The sequence below is a fragment of the Crinia signifera genome, chromosome 5, assembly GCF_055691185.1.
Source record: "Crinia signifera chromosome 5, ASM5569118v1, whole genome shotgun sequence".
Classification (NCBI taxonomy): Eukaryota; Metazoa; Chordata; class Amphibia; order Anura; family Myobatrachidae; genus Crinia; species Crinia signifera.
In genome coordinates, this window is record NC_139221.1 from 91313144 (window position 1) to 91330834 (window position 17691).

At 41.7% G+C, this 17691-nt stretch overlaps 1 protein-coding gene across 1 annotated transcript; it reads left to right on the forward strand.

The window, feature by feature from the left end:
- The first annotated feature begins 42 nt into the window (after nucleotides 1-42).
- On the forward strand, nucleotides 43-14754 carry PSMG2 (proteasome assembly chaperone 2). Its single transcript, XM_083187684.1, has 7 exons — nucleotides 43-191; nucleotides 1260-1431; nucleotides 2821-2879; nucleotides 4072-4190; nucleotides 6315-6488; nucleotides 9674-9794; nucleotides 14065-14754. Exons 1-7 carry the CDS (start codon nucleotides 135-137, stop codon nucleotides 14146-14148), a joined length of 786 nt encoding a protein of 261 aa, XP_083043810.1. The 5' UTR covers nucleotides 43-134; the 3' UTR covers nucleotides 14149-14754.
- The last annotated feature ends 2937 nt before the right edge of the window (nucleotides 14755-17691 follow it).

The following is a 17691-nucleotide window of genomic DNA, read 5'->3' on the forward strand; positions in this document are numbered from 1 at the left end:
TTTGTGCAGACAGCCATTCTTGATGTTATTAAGCCCCCTGTCGCTAAGACGCTAAGATGACGTCACATATATGCGCTGTTCTGACGCATTACATCAGTGACTGTCAGTGAGTGTGATTGTGCATAAGTGCAGTCATGTTCATCCCGACAGCATTAGAGTGGTCTCCACCTGAGGGCTCTACCCTGCTGCTGGTAATATTACGCCTGACGGCTTAATTTTCTGTACACACCTCACTGCCGCCCCATTTCTTTGCACGCACACTAATCATCAGACTGTCATGCTTGAATGCCTCCAGCAACAAGCAGGAAGATCTGGAGCTTGCAATGGTGTCCCTGGGACATGGTGCCCATGTGGACTGCAGGTGTCAGGGATGTGGGATGGTGGCATGCATGCCCATATCATACAGCTTATTGCATGTTCTGCCAGTGCAGTGTACAAAGCTGCATAATAGAGAACTCAGGCACTACAGTATGTATTGGCATTTACTGCAATTGCGTATTTCTCTTTGTTACACTGTAGGGTGTGAAAAAAATCTGTTTTAGTTGTTTTTAGACCAAGAAATTCACTTAGATGAATGTATGCAAATAATAATGATAAATGTATGCCAGGGTTGCCTGCTTTTAAGCTGCCCTCGGTGTGTGCACATAACAAATGCAATGTATGGCTGTAGCTGTGTACTAGGTAGCAGATATTAGGAAATACCTTGTTATAACTTCAGATACACTGATACCTGTACTCACCATACACAGTAATATTTGTATATTGGTGATAGATGTGTCGCCAGCATATATGCTCATTTCTCTTGTTTTATATTAAAATAATATTCAGGAAGTCTTTTACTGAACATTTTGACAAAACCTCATTCAAATATTAGGCTACAGCAAGGTGGCTTTAATTAATAATACACACACACACACACTTGTGTTGGTACTGTCAGTCATAAAAAGTACAAGATAACTTCATTGTACGGTCCCATACATTCAGGCAAGATGGGCGGCCATTATGCTAGTGCTTAGGAGTGACCTTAATCCACCCCTTCTGTGCTGTTCCGCTTGTCTTAAATTCATCCTCCCTTACGCTGTCTGCCTGTCACCCAGCCACACCTCGGTGCTGTACTGTCTAACCACCCTTCCACGCTGTCATGCCCAAAACTTACACATGTTCATCTGATCTGTCCTGATCCCTCAAATACAATTTTCATAAGTATGAGTATGTTCTCTTCCATGTGTGGAGTGGTTGTTTACTTTGTTTCATTTTAGCCTGCAGTATCTGTGGGGAATGTTGGACAGTTGGCCATTGACTTGATAGTGTCCACGCTGAATATGCCCAAGGTTGGATATTTTTACACCGATTGCCTAGTGCCCATGGTGGGTAATAATCCTTATGCCACTAATGAAGAAAACTCATTGGAACTTTGTACAAATGCTGAAGGCAAGTACTTTCTGCAAATTATATTGAACTTCTACTTTGTTAACAAATAAAGTGTTATATGAAATTTAGTTAAAAGCACATCAGGAGTTATGACTCCCTGATGGCTAACCTATGACACGCATGTCACTCGTGACACGCCAAGGCATTTTGACTGACACGCAGACCCAGGTCCGTCTGACAGACCGGTGTGGAGAGTGAACACCCGCAAGTGTGCAAGGGACGTGGCTAAGCCAGCACCCATACTGCGTCGCCAATGGGAAGGGGACAGAGGGGGGTGTTGCCTGTCCGCTGGAGGGAGCAGACATGTAAAGAGCTAGCTCCCGCTCTCCTATAGTCCACCCCTGCTGCTGTAGTCGGGCCTGTAGAAGTGCCGGCTGGGGACTAAAGACCCGCCTTCTGCTGAGTCCTGGCACCTGACCCGGAGGAATGGCAGAGGCTACCAGAGGAGCTTTGGGCGAGGTGAGGACTGGGCTCCGGCATCCTGCTGCTGTGGCAGCCATTTTGAAAGGGGAGACCCTGCTCTTTCTGTCCAGGAGACCCACAGATTACCCTCCCTGGGACACCTTTCCCACACATGGGCTCTGTTGAAAACTCTGCAGGCTCTGAATGCCACATTATTCAGTGCTTCTATTGGCACTGGTAGCTGCCTTTTTGACAGACACTATTAGTGCAGCCTTCTTAAATTATATCTTGCTCTTAAGCATGGGCATCACCGTGTGTGGCATATGTATAATGGCTGCAAATATCACCAAATTATTGATCTTTCTTGAAGTGACACACAACTCGAGGAAGGCTACAGTTGTTTACGATTTTCAACACCCCAAGCTGAAAAGGTTAGCCACCACTGAGTTATGTGGTACACTGGGGGAGATGTATTATCCCCCGGGCCAGCCTTTCTGGGCATGCGTGATTTCTTGACACTCACACGAAATCTCAAGCGCAGCTCAGAGCAAGCAGCAATAAGTATAGTACAGCGCTAGCTTGGGGCTGTCGAAGAGGACACAGCAGCTTTAATGGTCGATTTTATGCCTGATAGGTAGTCCTACATATCCTGGTATCCTTGACAAGAATAATAAGCGGACAAAAAAAATGGTCTTTGTTGCCATAAATACATATGGTTAATGTAAGCAGTAAATTTGACTAATCCTCTCATGCTCTTTAGTCCTGACTTGTTCATAACTTACTATGAATGACTGAGATAAGCTACACTGATAAAGTAGCTGATCGGGCAGGTAGGTACAGATGTCTGCACACATTCTATACATATTTGAAAAAAAAATATATATATTTACAGTTTCTTATATAGCGCAGCATATTCCATTGCGCTTTACAATTGGATAATATAACCTATATATATATATATATTAACATGTATTACCTTTTATCTAGTGTATGCATTGCCCTCCAAGGGTTTTACGGTTCTCCAGATCAGATCATCGCTCATAAAGGTAAAGAAGATTTTCTAATGCTTTTGTTTAGTGAACATTTATTACTTTAAATAAGTGTAATGCCCCCCATACACGGTCCGTTTTTTCGGTCCGTTCTGTACTTTTAAAGTACACATCGGATCGGATCGCACCCCTAGTGCATGCAGTGTGCATGCACTGCGATCCGTTCCGATGTGTACCTAGTACAAAAAGTATGTGCAGCACATACTTTTTGTACCGTACTATGTGATGCGCGGGAGCGCGCATCGCATAATACAGAACGGAGCCCTACACAACGGACCGTGTATGGGCTCCTTAATTCTTACAACACACTATTTACAATGAAAGTATAGCATCAATACAATGAATGTGCTTTTTTTTTATTAATCACTTCACATATTTTAATGAAGCTTTTGTAAAATAATATATAGTGATTATGCTCTTTACAAGTTATATTGGTAATTTATTACACTACATATTAATTCCATACTTTTGAAAAAGCATTTAATGGGTATTGTGAAAGCAACATCTATGAGCTGGTATTAAAGGCCCTTATTCAGATCTGATCGCAGTACAAATTTGTTCTCAAAATGGGCATAAACATGTGCACTGCAGGTGGGGCAGATGTAACATGTATAGAGTTAGATTTGTGTGAGTTATTTTGTTTCTGTGCAGGGTAAATACTGGCTGCAATATTTTTACACTGAAAATTAGTTTTCAGTTACTACAAACTCCACCCAAATCTAACTCTGTCTGCACATGTTACATCTGCCCCACCTGCAGTGTGCATGGTTTTGCCCATTTTGAGAACAAATTTGTACTACGGTCAGATCTGAGTAAGGGCCAAAGTGTACTGCTGCACATGAGCTGTTTTACATTGTTGCTCAGTAACTTCAGCCAGCAATCCATCACAATGGGATATGTACCTCGCTCTGGGTCATATCTTAGCCCAAATACATAGTCATCATGGCTGCACTCTCCGGTCATGTAATAAAGACTTAGAAAACCAATGTTGCATTAATTTGTTTTCTGAGTAACTTAGTAACTGCTACATAATGTGAGTAAAGTGCGATCATAGAGATTGCTACTATTTCAGTGAGAGTTGGCAAGAAACCATTACATTTGTTGACCAATCCGTTTCTGTCTAAGTGATTATTTCCAGACAGTTCTAGGTAGATAATTTATTTTTCATTGCTCACTTATCTGTATGCAGAAAAAATCAAGATCTTTCCGCCAATCCCTAACCAGCTGGATGAAGAAGTGTCGATTTGCCAAAGTGGTACTGCTCTCTAGCAGCTATGCCCATCACCGGGATGACCAGCAACTCGTTGGGTATGTGTTTAGGCTGCAGCAAATGTGTTTTTGTTTTTTAATCTGTTTATTAAAGTTGTTTTTTTTACAGATTACAAAGCATTACAATTGTGAACTGAACAATCCATTATATAAAGAATACTATATAATGTAGAAATGTAAATGCAAGGAAGACTTCAGGACAGAAACTTAAATTGCAAATCTTGTTATGATAACAAATTAAATATACAAGTCAAAAAGTCAAACAAGGAACACAACCGCAAAGTACAAAGGAGAACAAAAAGAGGGGAGGCCAATGCTGGAAGGGGAAATTGGGGTAATAAAAAATAAATAAATATTAAAAGACAGGCAAGATCGTTGTACACGTAGCATCCTACACCAGAGAAGAAATTAATTATGGATATTATTGGTCTGGTAAGGTGTGTGACAATAGTCTTTTATGTAAGAACAATAGTAGACAAAAGGGGGTGGGAAGAATGTGATCAAGAGATGCAAAACAATTTTAATAAATACATGTGTCTAAACGCAAAAAAAGTCTTAATACTTTTTTTGAGTTTATACACATGTTAATTATAATTATTTTGCGCCACTTGATCACATTCTTCCCACCCTCTTTTGTCTACTATGGTATTGCTTTTAAGATATGGTGATATCAATTCCAAGTAGATAGATCTACAGGCAGCAGTGCGCCCTATATTCCGAACACTATAGATTTCCACTTGCTATAGATTTTATGTAAGGACCTCGGTATTCTCAAATATTATAAAAAAATCTGAGTTTGATTAACCTGATCCAGCTTGTTAATATATAAACCCCCCCCCCCACACTAAATCTGTATCGACAGTCGGTTAAGTTTATTTTCTGTCATAATAAAGATATTGAAGGATTTCACACATGACCTCTTTAATATCACTTTCAGACATACGACCTGGCATTTTGAGTGCCGGGTCATATTGCCGGGTGCAGTCTGACCCTTTATCACACTGAGCAGCAAATTACTGTGTTCTAAAAATGGCAACCCGGTAATTTTCTGAATTACACTGGTTTTTGCTCAGTCTAAAAGGGTCAACCGATGTCTTAAATCCTGGGACGTCGACCCTTTTAAATAGCAGGGTTGGCGATCCAGGATTTAAAACTCTGGTTCACACTGAGCGAATTACTGGGTAGAACTGCTTCACTCAGTAATTTTGATGTTTGGTGTCAAATGGGTATTAGTGATGGAACGGACCTAGAGGTCCAGTAGTTTGGGATTCATTTCTGAGAGATGGTAAACATGATAAATAGATGAATGTAAGTTTTCTTAGGAAGGGTGAAGTCCCAACCTGAAGAGTTTATACACTCTATAAGTGATCAGGTTGAAGTAAGAGAATAAAGTTACCTAATTTTGTTACCTTTTTTCCAGAATCTTTTGATTTTTCAGCATTCCCTAAAACAGTGAAAGCAAGTTGCTGGGTTGTAATGACACATAAGATGGGTACACGCTAGGCGATGTGTGCACCCAGCAGTATCACAGCTGACTGGATCCAGCATTGCTAAGTGTATTGCTGATGCCTGCAGCGACTGAGCGCAGGCATGCTGCATGGCTGTGATGTTGCTGATCACACACTGGAACAGGCATGGTTGGTGACTTAGCAGGTACACACTGGACGATGGGCCGGATCTGATTACATATCATCTAGTGCTGGGGTAGCCAACCCTGGTCCTCGAGAGCTACCAACAGTGCATGTTTTGCAGGTCTCCTCACAGAATCACAAGTGAGCTAATTAGCTCCATCTGTGTATCTTTTAAAATGTGTCAGTGATTAATGAGTGCAGCTGTGCAGCAGCTAGGTTGTCTGGAAAATGTGAACTGTTGGTAGCTCTCGAGGGCTAGGGTTGGCTACCACTGATCTAGTGTATACCCAGCTTGCGGCAAATCCCTGAAGTAGAGGAAGTTATGTTATTGCTTAGTGCTGGAAAAGAGTATGCTCTCTGAACTGTCCTAAAATGGACTTATTACTTTCTTGGTTATGTTTCCTAGTGTCATGTTGCTGTCTTTCAATAATTCTTAAGTAAAATAGTTTAAATCTCGTTGGGATGTCAAAAAAACAATATTCTATAGAGAGAAGTCCCTATATGTTGATGAGATGTAACCTGTCATCTGTAGGAGTCCATTCCGTTACTTGGTCACTCCGAGTTTGCAGACATCGGCAGCTGATGTGATGAAGGAGTTGGAATGGAAGGAGATGGAGAAGGTGTCTTCATATCCAGGCATAAATGATGAAGCTAAAAAGACCTCTATCCCCGGGGGAGGTTTTACAAAGCAGATGTTTGAAGACTGGTATGTAACTTTATTCATTTATTATTGTAGATTGTATTATTACTTTTAGAACTGTCCTTTCTTTATGGGACTTTATTTATATGGTGCCACAAGGGTTCCATGGTGCTTAACAAAAATAAATGAGCAAAAAACAACTTGCTGTACAGGGCAATTCAGGACTAGTATAGGTAAATTAAAGAGCATTTCATCAGGGTACAGGACACTGAAGTAATTATTAGGGCGACAGAGACCTAGTGTTAAGTGCTGTTGCATGGAGTAAAGAGTAGAAAAAATGCACACTCTTACCTGGTTTATTGTGTAATGGGGTTTATTGCGTGACAGAGTAGCACCAAGGGTGGTGCTCTCTGGGACACAATTCCTGGCGCTCTGCAGTTAAGAATTAATATTTCCAAGGTATGTATAATTAACTGGCAAATTTTGCTACAGCTGCTGCAGTAACTCCTGTGGGCCCGTCAGACCCACAAATGAAAGAAAACTAAAAAAGAGGGGGTTGGAGTAAATTGCGCTGCTGTTTAAATAGTTTCAATATCTGTAACACATTGGCTGTCTAAAAAGAAATGACTTGTGGACACACTGTTGCTTTTAGAAAAATGTTTTATCACAAATAGGTAAATAAAATACAATACATATAAATATACAGCATCTAAAAAACAAGACAATTATTAAAAAGAAGAGAATGGGATCCCAATCAATTGATTATAATCTCATTGGTGTATTATAAATACACCAATGAGATTATAATCAATTGATTGGGATCCCATTCTCTTCTTTTTAATAATTGTCTTGTTTTTTAGATGCTGTATATTTATATGTATTGTATTTTATTTACCTATTTGTGATAAAACATTTTTCTAAAAGCAACAGTGTGTCCACAAGTCATTTCTTTTTAGACAGCCAATGTGTTACAGATATTGAAACTATTTAAACAGCAGCGCAATTTACTCCAACCCCCTCTTTTTTGGTTTATTGTGTTGCTAAGCTTGCCACTAGCGCCTCATGTGGTAAGGAACATGTCAATAACCACTAATACTTAATAGAATGCCTTCTAATGCTGATTATGCCACCAAATTCTAAAAATAATGTTAAAAAAATAAAGGCAAAATAGTTTTCAGGGGTTGGGTTTCTATGACCATGCCAAACATTAGCTCATAGCTATTGGACTCGGGAGCAGGGGAAACTTTGGCCCTTATTCAGATCTGATCTCAGTGCACATTTGTTCTCAAAATGGGCAAAGCCATGTGCACTGCAGGTGGGGCAGATGTAACATGTGCCGAGAGAGTTAAATTAGGATGGAGTGTGTTGAAACTGAAATCTAAATTGCAGTGTTAAAAAAAATGCAGCCAGTATTTACCCTGCACAGAAACAAAAAAACTCCCCCAAATCTAACTTTCTCTATACATGTTACATCTGCCCCACCTGCAGTGCACATGGTTTTGCCTGTTTTGAGAACAAATTTGTACTGCGATCGGATCTAAATAAGGGCCTTTGTTTGACCATTTGGCTGGTTAACGTTTGGTAGACGCAAAGAGGGTGCTTTCTGCTCAAATGCATACTGACAGCTGTAAAGTTTAGAGGATGAGGATTAATTCTGTAAAGAGAAATTGTGATGCGCCAGCATACAGTCAGATTGTAGAATTAAACTGCAGCTGCACTTTAAAAAGGTGTCTGGCCCAGAAAACCAACCCCCCCCCCCCAGCATAATAAATTTAGGGGCACCCACAATTGAAGGATGTAGGTTCCCTCTTTCAGCTGATGCAGACCACTAGTAGTTATTGTTTAATTAAAATATATAGCACTACATGCCCTGTCACCAGCACATATGTTACCTTATTCTAGTTTATGCGCACCATTGCAAATTCGCAATGGTGAGCGCTTTTTTTTCAAAACTGTGCACGTGCCGGGTGCAAGCGGCCACGGTGAACAGAGTTTTCACCGGGTGCTCGCACCTACCAGTGTCAGTGTGGGGGCAGCGGTGGTTAGTCACGCCCATGGGATTGCCCAGCATTTCATGGGTGTTCACATGGTAATGACCCAGTTGCACAGGTGCTATGGGCAGTCAGCTGATATAACTGGATGTCAGCTGCCCGCCATGTTCCCCTTCAGAACACAAGCAAAGCTAAGACATGGGTGTCTTAGTTTTGCGTGTACCTTCCACATCATTCGATAGTCGGCAACTATCGAATGATGTGGTTTTGGCCCCATAGGCTGCAAATGGATGTTTATGCAAAACATCCATTCGCAACCATGCGAGCGACTTTGCCCTTTGAAGAGGGCTGGCGGCCTGTGCAAGCAGCAGGCGGGCTTAAAAGTACACTCAGCGCTGAATGTTAACTAGAATAACCTCCATGGGCCACACTTGCGTGTGAGAGGGGAAATATTTCAACTATTATCTGGTGATTACAAGACAATGGCCTGATTCGGGCCTGCTGTTTTGAACAGCGGAATAATCGCAATGTACCAATGTTGAAACCGGCGGACTCGCACAATAGCCCCATACCTCAGGAATTTGAAGGCTATTCCATTTAGCTCCAAGGTTTATTTCATACCGTAGAGACCAATTATTTCAAGTAACAAGAATAAATTTAACAGAACACCAGGTTTTACATTGTATTTTCAATAAAAAAAACTAATATATGGAATGTGAAAAAGAAATATTTAACCTTTTGAGTGTTCATCTCTCTGAGAGATGTGTGAAATAGCCACAAAAAATGCCAACATGTAACAGATATGCAAAATATAAATGCCAACATCTCTGTAAGAGATGTGCAAAACTATTGGCTAAAAATGGCAGCAATGCTCTCTCTTTTTGTTATATAATTCAAATATAAAATGTGTGTAAAAAAAAAAATTATAACAATTTTCACGCCTATTTTGACGAATTGACTTGGCACTCAGAGACTTAAGCCAACTACATTATTTGATGTTAGGAAGTTCTACTATTGTACTTTCTCCTTTTCGCATTGTGAAAACAAAGCTTTATATCTAGACCGAACGGTGAATGAATAAGTATAAAGTAAGACTTCATGTATAAAATATACCTTTTTATTTAGTTGCAGCCCCAAGTAGCCTGCTTTTTGCTTTTCTTTTTGATATATGAGTATTTCTGATGCAACTCGTAGCATCATTGTATGAATATTACTACAAATCGGTACATACTTTTAGCAATATGTTTCCATTCCTCACAGCTGCTCAGAGGACATACCCATGGCTGTTGTGTTAAAGTTCTGTTCAGAAGGTGACAATATTCCCGATGCTTTTGCCCTTCTTGATCACCTCAACAAATGGCTTCACTTGCGTGAATCTGCAGTAAGTAACTTTACACCCTAAAGCCAGTGTGTCCTTTTTGTTATTGGTCATCTTATCTTTAACGGACCAGGATGTTCATGTTTAAGTTGCATGCTATAGATTTCCACTTTGACCTTTTTAATGGCTTCCTAATACATTCTGATAATTTGTCTGTGCTGGTTATGATGAGTCATTGCATATAGCCAAGGTTCTTGTGATAGCCTACAAGTCTTTATGAACCACTTAGAAAGTTTTGATGTAAGTAAAGTAGAACAGAAGTTGGGTTACTGCCCTCTGATACAACAAAATAATTGGCTTTACTGTACATGATTTGTATTCATTGCATATTTTAAAGTATTGTAGAAGATGCATTAAATGTATGTTTATACAATATATGACTAACTATGGTTTCATTGCAAGTGAATTTAATGGTGCTTTCTGCATACCTCAGTCGAAGTTGTTTGAATTTCAATGAAAATAAATGGTATATATTCCTATGTCAATATACCCCCTCCCCCAAAACTCCCCTCATGCTGTATGTCATAATTTCAATGTCAAGCTTAGTGTATATAGTGGTCAAATAATATTCGTTTTTAAGTGTTTTAAAATTATAACGTAATTTTAAAAATACAGTTCAAAACCTTTAAGTCTGCTGAGTGCTGGGAACTTTTGAAGGTAGTGCCCGAACCCTGCAGGATTGAGTACAAGAGGAAGGGGCCAGTGGTATTTGGGCTGCTACAACCCAATGCCCCCACTTCTTAACCAGAGAGTAGATGCGCCGGTCCCCACTTCATTACAGATAGTGTAATGGTTGGATTACTACAGATCCAGGACCCCGGACTCTTCAGCCCTGGAGCCCCGGAACCAAGCCACCGGAACAGACCCTGGGACCTACCTACGGGATCAAGATAGGTAAGTATCAGTGTGTTTGTGTAATGTATGTATTAAACTTTTATTTTTCTAAAGTGTCAGTGTGTATTTAACTATTTTTTTTCCTGTGGAACTACAAGACCCAGCGGGCCCTTTAATGCCCCGCATGCTGGGACTTGTGGTTCTCCAAGTCCCAGCTTGCGGGGGAGGCTTGCTGGGACTCATAGTTCCACAGGAAAAAACAATAGTTTTTTTCATCTATTTTTTTACACAAAGATCAGGCTTCAGCCTGGTCAGGTAAGTCCTGGAGGGGGGGACCCCTTAATTGGGGGGGTCCCCACTCCCCCAGGCCAGGCTGACCGGTCAGAGGGCTGAATGCTTTGGCCGGGGGGACTTGTATAAAAAGTCTCACCCCTAACTGACTAAAGTTCTATATAGACGGGTTAGCGTTAAAATTTTAGTCAGCCGGCAGGGTGCCTAAAATTTTAGTCAGCCGGCAGGGTGCCTAAAATTTAGACGCAAACCCGTCTATATAGAACTTTAGGCACCCTGCCGGCTGACTAAAATTTAGGCGCAAACCCGTCTATATAGAACTTTAGTCAGCCGGCAGGGTGACTAAACTTCTATATAGACGGGTTACTGCGACTACGTTTTAGTCACCCTTTTACTTATAAAAAAAAAAACCGACGTGGGGTCCCCCCCCCACGGCTGTAACCAGCACTAGGCTGAAGAGCCGGGCTGGTATTAAAAAATCAGGAAACCAACCAGATAGGGCTTCGCTGATTTTTTTAAAACCAGCCCCAGGCTCCAGGTCCGGGGCTGGTTCCCAAAATACGGGGGACAAAATGACTAGGGGTCCCCCGTATTTTAAGAACCAGCCCCAGGCCAAACCAGCCAGCAGGGTAATGCCACAGCCGGGGGGAGACTTTTTATACAAGTCCCCCCCCCCCGGCCAAAGCATTCAGCCCTCTGACCGGTCAGCCTGGCCAGGGTTCCTGGGGGAGTGGGGACCCCCCCAATTAAGTGGTCTCCCCCCCCCCCCCCCCTCCAGGACTTACCTGACCAGGCTGAAGTGTGGTGCTGTCCTCCATGCCCCTGGGCGGTGGGCATCCAGCTGATCTTTGTGTAAAAAAATAGATGAAAAAAAAACTATTGTTTTTTTCTGTAGAACTATGAGTCCCAGCAAGCCTTCCCCGCAAGCTGTGACTTGGAAAACCACAAGTCCCAGCCTGCGGGGCATTAAAGGGCCCGCTGGGTCTTGTAGTTACACAGTAAAAAAAAATAGTTAAATACACACTGACACTTTAGAAAAATAAAAGTTTAATACATACATACATTACACAAACACACTGATACCTACCTATCTAGATCCCGTAGGTAGGTCCCAGGGTCCGGTCCGGTGGCTTGGTTCCGGGGCTGGTCCGGGTCTCCAGGGCTGAAGAGTCCGGGGTCCTGTATCCGTAGTAATCCAAAGGGGTACCTGGGGAAGGAAATCCTACTCGCCTGTCCTCTGGTGTCCACCCCGGCATCTTCACTTCAAGACGCGCTGCTCCCGGCTGCTGGTACCCGCTCTGCTCCGCTGTATACTAGAGACGCTGAGATCCTCCTTCCTCGGCGTCTCTGCTCAAAATGATTTCTGGCCAATCATCAGGAGCCGAGAAAGTCGGCTCCTGATTGGCCACGTGTGTACTCTCCCTTACAAAATGTGCAATTTGTGTCGTTATTCTTCCTTCATCTTTGCATTGGGTGCTGATGACTTACTGTTGTTGGGGTCTTAAGGAAGAGGGGTACCCTTACAGATGAAGGGTGGGCTTGGTTTCTTAGATTACCTAATGTTCCCCCAGCGCATACCAAATTTTGGGAGATACAGTTCCTATTCTGCATATAATGTACTGGACTCTAATACTTCTTAGAAAAATTGCAGGTTCTATTAATTTGGAGTGCTGCTGATTTCTGGCATCTGATTTGGTTAGGTCACCTATTGTGAGAACCAATCAAATATCAGCCTTCATGGATAAGGTAGAGGAGTCCGACTCATTTTAAAACGTGCCACCTATATAGATGAGTAGTGGAAGGCTGTTGTGAGCCTGCAAGTTGAGCAACTTTGAAGTAGGATATCCCTTGTGAGCAGAATTTCTTGGCTTTAGACATAGCAAGAGAAAACAAATGAGTAAATGGCAAGTGAGCTTCAGAGGATGAGGTGGTGATGATGGCAGAGGAAGCTTCTAAGAGCAAGGGGGTACTCTGGACTTATGGGAAGTAAAAGCTGCTCCATACTTAAGTTGAGGCTTTTATGAGGCATGCGGCAATCCTTCATAACTGTTCAACTTGCGGTAGGATACTGGGAGAAAGTGTATTGATGAAAACAATGGACATTAAAGTCCAGAGTAATTCAAAGCTACAAGATTTATAACTACAGGGAGTGCCCACCACCAGATGTAGCTCATGTTAAATTTAGGCTCTTTAGAATAGGGACTGCAGTTGTAGGATGGTACTCCATTGAGGGGGGATGATATTGTATGAAGGACCACTGTTGAGATGGTATCTTTATAGACCCTTTAATAAGCCCCTCACTAAGGAGGTCCTGAACACCAGCGATGGGGTGTGGGACACAAAAGCTGCAGCGGAAATGTGACCTGTGGTAGAACTGGAACATGCAAGGATAGCAACGGGGAACTTTGAATGAGGAGAGCATGGAGGCACAGGAAGACTTCAGAGGCTACAGTAGGTGAGTTGTAGCTAGTGAGACCTACAAGGAACTTGCTTAGGAGCACCAATAGAGGAGTAAAGGGTGCATTACATCAAAGAGGACTGAGTTAATTATAGTCAGCGCTACACACCCGCACCTCCCGTATAATAGGAGAGAGTCACCAGTGAGCTGGAGGGCCGAGGAAACTGAAACTCTGTTGGATCTGGGAGGTCTTAGCAGGAACCAGTCCAGACACTGATGCAGGAGCAGTGGACACAACCTCTTGGAATGGAATAACTCTGTGATATACTCAATGCACATTTGGGGCAGATGTATTAAACCTGGAGAAGAGCTAAAGTAAAAGGAGATAAAGCACCTGCCAATCAACTCCCATCTGTCATTTTCAAACACAGTTCATTGGCTGGTGCTTTTTCTCCTTTCACTTTATCTCTTGTCCAGGTTGAATACATTTGCCCCATTATTGTTTAAAGCTTTGGGGGTTTTTTTTCTCTTAAATCAAACTAATCCGTTCCATAGTTTCTCAAGATTTTTTTTTAAATATAAAACAGGAGTGCTGTTGACACCTCTTGTTTGTAGAGGTTGTTTTCTATATTACTGGTTGTTACTGTCAGTACACAAATATAACTTTTATTCTCAGTCACTGTTTCCTTTTGACTGCTGACGCTGTTAATCAATTAATTTACATCTAACAAACTCTTTGCTTGTTTACAGACTGACGTTGTTGCCCCTCACTGGAAGATGCCAAGTTCATGGAGGTTACTTTTTGGCAGTGGTCTGCCACCAATGCTTTTCTAAGCATGCACAGCTGGTGGGTTGAATGGACTCTATAAGCACTTTTACATGAGCACATCTAGTACAGGAAAGAGCAAAGGACGTTTTGGTTTCCAATCATATTTATTTGGCTGAATATTAAGCTTTACCCTTGTGTGGGTTAGGGACATCAAGAAATGTATCTTAGCCATACACGATAATGTGATGTTTTCAGCAGCAATGCCAACAAACTGCTATCGAATGCTGAGAAACTGATACTGCTAGGATATTATAGAAGAAAGCTAATTCGGCAATCCCTGGAGGGAATGTAGTGTAAAAGTAGTCTAATTGCTATACTGATCAAACTTCTATTATATATCATTGCATACTGTATCCTGAAGATGGGTAACTGGAGCCACTGTGTTTTATTATTATGGACTATAAAGAAAACTAGCCTTTGTTTCTGGAATGTAACTTTTTTTTATTTGATGAAGCCATGTAATACATGAGAAAAAAAATTGATGACTGGATTTGTCCTTCTGTGGTTTCAAACATGACGACTACTGCCTGAGGCAGCACTGTTTATACTGTGATATCTGGTCAGTATATTTCCTTCTGGTAAGAGAGCAAAATAAAATATTTTTCATGTGTGTTTCCAGTCTGTGGTTTGCAACTTTCCCAGTTACAGTAATTATGATCACAGAACAATTACACACATCCTTAACCAGAACCATCCTCAAAATGAAATGCTAAGAAAACCATCACTACAGTTTTGGTCAGTGGTTATGGACAAGACAATAGATTACATAACTAACTATGCTGGGACAAGCCTATATTTGTACAAGTGCAAATCTATCAATAATTGTATAATAAACACATGCTCGTTCAGCTTACATTAAAATTTCAATGCTGAACTTTATAATAAATTGAGTTGGGGTAGCTATGACTAATACATACATTACCATTATGCAAAAGGGGGATTCCATTAGACTGGGATGCACAAGTATCCCAGTCACTCGGTGGCGGGAATCTGCCTGTCTCCACTTCAAGGAGATGGGCAGGGTTAAAGTACAGGAAGATGGTCGACAGCAGGGGGGGGTGTGTGTGCTCAGTCAGAACGGGGCATGTAAGAGTCTCGTGCACAGGGGCCCCCTTCCAATGGATGGCAGGGCCTGGTGATTCTATTGCCAGCCCCTGCAAGCATGAGGCTGGCTCCATCTGTATACAGCAATGTACTATTTTTACAGAACACGCATTACTTGTATCGCTTGAACCTCACAAACCTGGGTCAGGCCTTTTCCACTGAACTCCGATCCTCCCTTATTCACAGGTTTAACCGGGCTGGACAACACAGATTATTCACTTTGGTACTTTCACACTGCATCTTGACACAGATTGCCCTGACATTAACAGGGGGTTATAAATGCAATGTTAAAGGTGATTAGCAAGTGGCAACTTCATTGTTTAGCATCACCAACTCCTCCACACAAATATGTCCTCATATACCATGTAAGATAGTTTCCCTCAGCCACTGAATGATAACAGTAACCACATTTAAATACTACATAATAGAACTGAGATGTTGGTAATAGAACTGAGATGTTGGTAAATAACATATATTTGCAAATATATGAATAAGCCCCCAAGCTGTTATGGCTCTTTGAGTATTTGAGGGGATTCAGTATGAAATCCCGACAGGGTCATAATACCGACATGGACAAAATCCCGACAGGGTCAAAATGCCGACTTATAGAATGTACAGGTGAAACAGTTAACATGACTTATTGTTGACATTGTTTTTTTTTTCACTTTTTTGACCCGAATGTCGACATGGACACAGTTGGAAGTGAACCGCAGGCCCTCGCATCGCACGCTTCACTCGCGATGCTTCGGGCACGTTGCCTCGCTGCGCTCGGCACACTATTTTATTCTCCCACCACGCCCTAGTGGATGGTAGGGCATGAAATACCGCCCGTCGGGTGAAAAAACCCATGTCGACCTTGCGACCTGTCAACGGAAAGTCATGTTGACTGTTTCACCTGTACATTCTATATGTCCATATTTTGAACCTGTCGGGATTTTGTCCTTGTCGGTATTATGACCCATTCAGGATTTCCACCCTGTCGGGATTTTGACTGAATCCCATTCGAGGCCCCTAATACTATATCTAGGCACAGGCTGTAGCACTACAAAACTTTCCAGAAGCCAGAAAGCCAAGAGCAGTATAACAACGAGAAAACTGAAGCATTAATTAATGTTAGCGTGAAGAAGCCATAACTATATACAAAAAATGATGCAAAAGTTCTGAATGTAAAAATATTAAAGAAAATAATGTTATTGAAGAGATTGGTGAGAAAAAAAAACTTGTTGAATAGAATGTAATAGTGTTTAACCTCAGATACACCTTTCAGATCACAAACGTGGGCTCTGAAACACATTAACATTAAACCCAGAACACTCATTATACAGAGGGCGACCTGGGTTTAACTTTTCTTATAACTAGAGTTGCTGGTTGCTAGACCTGGGTTATCAGACTTTGTGCTTTCACACTGCGCCCGACCCGATTTGTTATGTCAACAACCTGGCAATACCCAGGATCCAATGTGAAATGGGCCAAAACCATCCAGCCACACCTATCCAGGAGCACCGCACCCAAACCCATGTTACACCAATTTGGGTTTACAGTCAATGAGTATAGTGCTACATAAACTAAGAGATGTCTGCCTGGAGCAACACCATAATGCTCCATGTGGCAAATCCACAAGCCTGGCACTCTGAACGTGGCTGGGTGCCCTCAGGACGAAGATAGATGTCCTCAATTGTATAAATGAAGATAATAAGCAGCGGTTCATTTTTATATGTTATATAAAGTTTACAATAGAAGCAGCGGTGTGAATGAATGTGACCAAATATAAATATATATATTTATTATGTCTAATGTCTGCGTGTAACTGAAACACTGCTGTTTCTCTTTCACATATACAGAAACACAGAAGCAATCACAAGGTAGCAGACTAGCTTTGGAAGCTGTTGCTTTGAGTGGGCTTATATTTATTGATTTAAAAAAACAGACCAAAGGATGGTTTACGTACCAAATTAATCCTCTGGTGTGGGCTAACAGTACCACATGATTTTTTATATCTAACACACTGGCGTATGCAGCATTCAATCACCTTAGCAGGGCTCAGGGACTCACGCACCACACCAGGTGTCCTCTGCACACCCCAGAGTCTCGTTCACCCTCTCCACTGCTTGTGATGGAAAGTCGCCAGCCAGGTAGTCCACAGTGAGTAGCTGTGTGATGCTACTCGCTGTTTACTACCTGGCTGGTGGTAGTTTCCATTGCTGTGTGATTGAGAGTCATTTGACTTAAGCTATCACAATATTGTATGGGAATTACAAGTGTTCAGATAAATAGGGTAGAGTTAAAGCTGCAGGAAAAATAAAATCCAATCCTTGTCTAGGATGGCAGACATTTTTGCTAAAAGGGGTAAAGTCAAAGGCTAATAAAATCATTTTAGACCCTAGCCATCCTTGTTATTCTCTTTCCTCCCCTTTGCCTTCAAGGAGACATTACAGGTACTTAGG

Bases quoted from the DNA above. Each gene is read 5' to 3' on its own strand.
- PSMG2 (XM_083187684.1), top strand. From the start codon at position 135: ATGTTCATCCCGACAGCATTAGAGTGGTCTCCACCTGAGGGCTCTACC. The intron at 6,489-9,673 runs GTATGTAACTTT...CATTCCTCACAG, and splicing joins AAGCAGATGTTTGAAGACTG to CTGCTCAGAGGACATACCCA. The intron at 9,795-14,064 runs GTAAGTAACTTT...GCTTGTTTACAG, and splicing joins TTCACTTGCGTGAATCTGCA to ACTGACGTTGTTGCCCCTCA.